The sequence below is a fragment of the Myzus persicae genome, unplaced genomic scaffold (genome assembly GCF_001856785.1).
Source record: "Myzus persicae strain clone G006 unplaced genomic scaffold, MPER_G0061.0, whole genome shotgun sequence".
Lineage (NCBI taxonomy): Eukaryota > Metazoa > Arthropoda > Insecta > Hemiptera > Aphididae > Myzus > Myzus persicae.
The window spans coordinates 225,839-232,245 of NW_019101308.1; the positions used below are offsets into that span (position 1 = coordinate 225,839).

The window sequence follows — 6,407 nt, forward strand, 5'->3', positions numbered from 1 at the left end:
AATTATGTCAATGATCATTTTATCGACTTATCCTAACATCATACTAAAACCACATGGATTTGCAGAAGAACGTGAGCTCGATGGATTCTTGCATCCAGATCACGCGTATATGGCGAACTCTCGACGAGGGTCCAGCCAGTCTGAGCAGTTGGACGTTGAACCATATCAATTGAATAAGGATTTCTCTCGGTCGTTACCTGGATCTCGTCGTAGTTCATTCCAATCAATACAAAACACCGACAAGGGTAAGTTTTTGTTCTCGTTGTTTTTCCTCTCAGCTTACATGTCTTTGATATTACGCAGATCCTGAGCTAACGACCACTCCCTACACGAACAGGAGTCGACGCAGGAGTTCATGTACCCCCCGACAAGACCCAGACGAGATCCTCAAAAATTTGAAAGCCGTAAAAGGAGAGTTACTTGGTCGAAGTATGAGCATTTGTGGTGATAAGAGAGGAATGCGAAGTAATTGCTTTAATTATAACTATGCCTATTACATTATCAAAATAATACATTTATATATCATAATATTATATTGGTTTGCTATAAGAAAATATCACATTGTATTTTTGTCAAAGGGGGTAGCCTATGTATGCGACCACACAAAGAGTCTGTTATGGAAAAACCCGAACCAACGTCTAAATACGAAGACGAACCAGTTGGGTGAGTAATTAATACAATGTACAAACAATTCAAAGCATATTATGTGGCATACGATTATAAAGTAACATTTGTATTTGAATTTCAGTGACCCTATTCGATTGGGTCCGGGCCAAATTATGCCACGTGGATACGGCATAAGTTCAGGTAACGCTTTGCAAATGAGTGGTCGTGTATTACCTATACTAATGAATTAAATATGAATAACGATTAACGGTGTTAATATAGGTTGTCATATTGAACTTAAACTAGGATTACTAATGACCAAAGGTCAGCTCGAAGTTGACGTTGTGTGTGCGCGAGGAATTAGAGCCGAAGATTCGCCACCAGGTAAATACGAAATAATGATATTAGTTTTATTCGAGTGAACAAGACCCTTTTGCTCAAAAATTTACTTGCTCTTTTCAGCCAAATAATTTAAAATTGTTTTCCCTTTTCACTCAAAAATATTATACCCGTTTTTAATTCAAGTTTTTATAATCAAGACTTAAAGAAACACTTACTTTGCATTTTTTATTTTGTATAAATTAGTTTTATAAAACCATTAAGGTTTACTGAGATAGTACCACAAAGGTACTATCTCTAAAATGTTTTTGCTGATTAAAAAAAAAAATGTTATATTTTTTCAAATTATTATTAGTTGATATTAGTTGATCTGAATTAGTAAATTAACAAGCAATTTGGAATAATTAAATTACATTTATTTAATAATGGACTATGGCATAGCAATTAATTTCTCCTATGATATTTTGTTAGATTTTTGCTAATTACTTCCTTAAACTTTCTAGTGTTTAATTTACTGTGAAAATAGACAAATAATTTATAAATAATAAATTAGCCTTTTATTTATTGGTGCCGGGCCAAAAATAAGACGTTTTATTGGACAAAGTCTATACCATCTATAATATACCGAGTATAACAAACATAGAATACGGTGTATAACATTCCGAGTAGTGTTCAAACATTTCTAAAGTTAATGGTAAACGACTTCATAAAACTAATAATTTAAAGAAAGTGTTTCCCAAAGTCTTGATAATGGAATCGTGGAAAAAAGGTTATAATGTGCATAGAGAGAAAACAATTTTAAAATATTTGGTCGAAAAGAACGTGGGTGAAAAGGGAAAGGTCATTTTTGTGCGAAAAGAAACCCATTGCGTTCGCGGACTATTCGATGCAATACCTTATATTACGTATTATATTGTCTACCTCAGCGATTCTCAGACTTTTTCGTTCATGGAGCCTTTAAGTTGCTATAAAAATTGTAAGACAACCCAAAAACCAGGAATATCACTTTCAAACGAAAAAAATATATAAATCATGATCATCATTACAATGCAACTAATGATATTGAATTTGGATGACGGTCCATATTATAGATCACATAGATCTGGATAAGATAAATTTAATGTGTAAATAACACATGAAAACAAAAACATAAATCCAAAACAATATTATGTCTGCTTAAGACTGGGTTCACATTTAACTCCATTAAAGTCTACATATTGTGTTTATTAGAGGTAGGTATTCAACTATAATGCACACGTGGTAATAACTAATAATAATAAATTGTAAAAGCATTTCCCTTGTGGGCGGGACTACGTAAAGAACAACAACAAAATAGGTTGGTACGCTAAAAGCATACGCGGGTGCATTTATATATACACAGCAGTACACTAAAATCACACTTAGAAGTTTTAAAATTTAAATTTTCACTTAATTATTCAACGTATTTTAAGAACATCACCATCATAATAATATGTACGTAGATCGTAAGTGTGTACTGAACAGACTCGTTTAACTATGAGCTTAGTATGCCAGTATGGACGAAAATTCGTTTCAATTGTATAGAATTGTAGATGGTTGTTTTAAACACAAACGTGGTACGTTCGGAGGACAATTTGAAATACACTTGCTAGAAGATCCTATTTGGTTGTAAAACATTATAGTGCTGATACAAAATATTTTTTAGGCGAATGTGTCACATTTATTTTTGTGATGTTATATTGTATTTTGAAAGCTATGATAAATGATTGTAGCGTTCAAAGCCAATAAATCATTTAGCCAATACAATCTCCTATTCCATTGGTTTTTTTTTTATTCTATACTTGATAACCTAACCTAACCTTGATAATTTTAAATGTAATGCTTCATTGTTTCAACATCTTATTGATTCAATATTGTCATTACACTCTACTTTTTAGTCTTGTACATTTAATTGTTTATTATTTTTGGAATTGTACATTATTATCATACTTGTATATATTTTGGTTGTTTTTTTTTTGTTGTTATATAATTATAGTATTTAGGGATATTGCTAGTTTATCACACAATAAATAGTTGTGAAAGAAAAGAATCATAGTTATTAAAACTACGCTGTCTGAAGTTTTTTCTTAATTTCTTTAACACTTTTGTGTGGTTTTTCTTTGGGTGGGGAAAACCAAATAATGAACTATTCAAATAAACATTAACAAACATTTTAGACTTAGTATCTTAGTATAAGTGTGCATACTGCATAGAAAAGAAATATACAAATGAAATTATATCTTTTAGAACCATTGACGTATTGGTTACATCTTAGTATTTACTGGTATTATAATCTAGAAAAAATATTGTCCAGGATTTTCTCCACGATAAAGTAATAAAAATTTAAATAATATATTTTAATACTTGATAACAAGAACAAATAATGATATCTGAAAAGTTTTAAATAATGTTTAATTGATTTTCATTCCAAAATATTTAAAAATAATAACATTTGCATTTATCATCACTTAATTTTCAGCACTAATCTACTAACTACTATCAAAAACTATTTTTCTTGAAAAAAAGACAGAGAACACTAAGTATTTGAAAAAAATTTTGTAGAGTATAAAATATAATTTATACATTATCATAAAAATATAAGACTCCTTCGAGTCCATTCTTGAAATTTAAAAGCTATATTCTCGTATTTATTTCTTATTATTATTTTTTTTTTAATGTTTTATTTATGGCGTATACCGATTACTTTTATGTACATAATTCCATGCTAAAATATTGATATGATGATATCCATACAAAAAATAAAATAGTTTATCCTGTCTTTTATTTCTTTAAGAGAAAGATGTCTTACAAATGTACAACATAACAAATTTGTATTCAGCAGATCCAACATTATCCTTGTAGTAAGCATTAATAATAGAGTGAATTAACCTCTAACTCATAATTAAGAACGTTATCTTGGTATTCTTGTGTTTTTTACGATGTTTTAATTTCAAACCAAGTCATGAGTATGTGAAGTATTATAGTTTAAAAATAATCATCTTTTTAAAAATTTAAGTATCCTAAAAAACACGAAAAACCACAGATAATATCTTATCTTCAAGTTAGATAATAAATAAATTCTCTCTAATATTCATATGTTTCTATTTAAAATTATTAATTTGGATTTCGATGTTTAATGGATAATATCAATTTCCTTGACCCTCCGAGCAACCTTCACCATTTCTATTCCTCTATTTCAATTTGTCAAACACTTTATTTAAAAAAAAAATTCATTGTAGATGATTATGAAGCTGGTCAACGAGGACTCATTATATTCATGTTCTGAAATTATTATTTTATTATATTTATATAATAAATGTATTGTAATTCTATTTTTTTTTCAGTGCCATTATTAGTATTTCCTATTTTAATTTGTTAATAAATATTTGCTTGTCTGCTTTAGTATTTTCATATTTGAAGTGGGGCAACCCATATATACTATTAATAAATAAATAAACAATTATTAAATACTTCAGTATAACATAACATAAAAGATATTTAAGATACTTAAAAAATTAAGTTCTTTGAAAATTATTGAAATACATAGATACGGCATTTCGTTAATATGAGTAGCATTTTAAACTTTAATTTTTACTATGTTTTAGATAAAATAAACTAATTTATGAAAAATAATAAATTACAGGAACCTTTTTTAGTATTCAAATTTTAAATACATCTTATTTTTAACTATACGTCTTCAAAAAGCCAACTTTGAGTTTTTTTCCTCATGCATAATGCAACCTTAAAAATACATAAATTGAATATAATTTCTACAAATAGAAAAAAGTAAAATATAATAGTATTAACATTTCTGAAAAATATTCATGTTGCGTTATAGCGTGAAATCTGCAATTTTATATTAACACAATATATAATATTCGATTCGATTCAAACCGGTAACATTGAGATAACAGTTTTTTTCCGTCTATTTAAATAATATGTCTGACCTGAATTTGACGTCTTGAATAATCTATTTTTTGTTGTTTGTGTTTAGATACTTACGTGAAAACGTATCTTCGAGAAAACGACCGCTGGTTGCAGAAACGTAAGACACGCGTGGTCCGACACAACTGCAATCCGGAATACAACCAAACACTTCGATATTCTGCGTGCGATGTGTTGGGCAGGTCACTGTTGGTAATGCTTTGGGAGAGGCAAAAGGGCTTTGAGCACAACCAAGGATTGGGAGGGGCTGAAGTCACGCTCGACGCTCTGAAGCTGACACAGGTCACCGAAGGATGGTATCCGCTTTTCCCTATACAGAGTTTAGGCTCAGACTCCAACGACTCTCCGTGACGTCATGCCATGAAATGTCATTTGTAATTAATATCAATTCCACGGAAGCCACCCCCACCTCCAAGCACTGATATCTTGGGAAATGTAATTACGTATGAACTGTGTTCTCTATATTTTTTTGTTTACCATAATACTATTGTGATCCTGCAATGTACATTTCGTACCTACCCATTATTTAGCTCCAAAAACTTATTATATGATATCATTGAACTCATAACTGTAAAAATATCGAAAGTAGATATATTTAAAAAACTGCAAACTGTATGATAAAAACAATTTTTTTCTACATTTCGTCTCAAAGTAGGGATAAAAATCGTTTTCTTTATAATAATTTTCGAATTTTAATTTTTATAGTTTCTAACATAAACTATTATAAAAAGTATTTTAATATTTTTTCAATTTTACTGAACTTTCAACATATCCATCACTAATCGAAGGGCAATCGACGTTAAAACATTGTTCAAACTACTTATATATAAAATATTATTATAAATTATGTGAAATTTTAATTTTCAATAAATATTTATTTAAAAAAAAATAGTAATGAAATTGACATTTAACCAACTATTACGTTTGGTAATTATAATACTATAATAATCAAAACCGATATTCGAAATTACCTAATATTTCATTATAAATTACACACTACGCGATATAGAAAAATAAGTTTAGTCGTCAAGTGAACTAATTAAAAATACATAAACACGTTAGCATACATGATATTGTTGATTATTATACCTGTATTCATAATCTTAGCAAAATAATACCACGTAGACATATAAATATTTAAATAAAACGAATATGCTTTATTTATAGATCATTTTTCAACAGATTATTATTTAAAATGTACATTCCTTTCATACCGATTAAAATATTGAAAATTTAGTTGTTTCTAATATATGTATATACTATAATATATACTATAACATACATAATATAATTAGATTAGAACCTATATAATATTTAAAAACACACAGATATTCATACTAATAACTGAATATTTTTAATTAATAGTTTGAAGTATAAAATCTGATGAAAATACGATTTACTTCATTAATAATTTATTTTTAATTGTCAATGGTGTTTTAAATGTTCTTTATTGTTCGAAAAACTATGATTTATTGCATTATAATGTACAAAATTATATA

General features: G+C 28.3%; 1 protein-coding gene across 3 annotated transcripts in view; it reads left to right on the forward strand.

The window, feature by feature from the left end:
* LOC111028601 (regulating synaptic membrane exocytosis protein 1) overlaps window positions 1-6,154 on the forward strand; it is a 192,797-nt gene extending 186,643 nt beyond the window's left edge. For all 3 annotated transcript variants that reach the window (XM_022307317.1, XM_022307316.1, XM_022307318.1), the window contains 6 exons: window positions 66-245; window positions 304-465; window positions 579-663; window positions 749-807; window positions 889-990; window positions 4,958-6,154. In XM_022307317.1, the coding sequence (XP_022163009.1) occupies window positions 66-245; window positions 304-465; window positions 579-663; window positions 749-807; window positions 889-990; window positions 4,958-5,259 (890 nt within the window). In that variant the 3' untranslated portion in view covers window positions 5,260-6,154. The remainder of the gene's footprint in view (window positions 1-65; window positions 246-303; window positions 466-578; window positions 664-748; window positions 808-888; window positions 991-4,957) is intronic.
* Window positions 6,155-6,407: the final 253 nt, after the last annotated feature.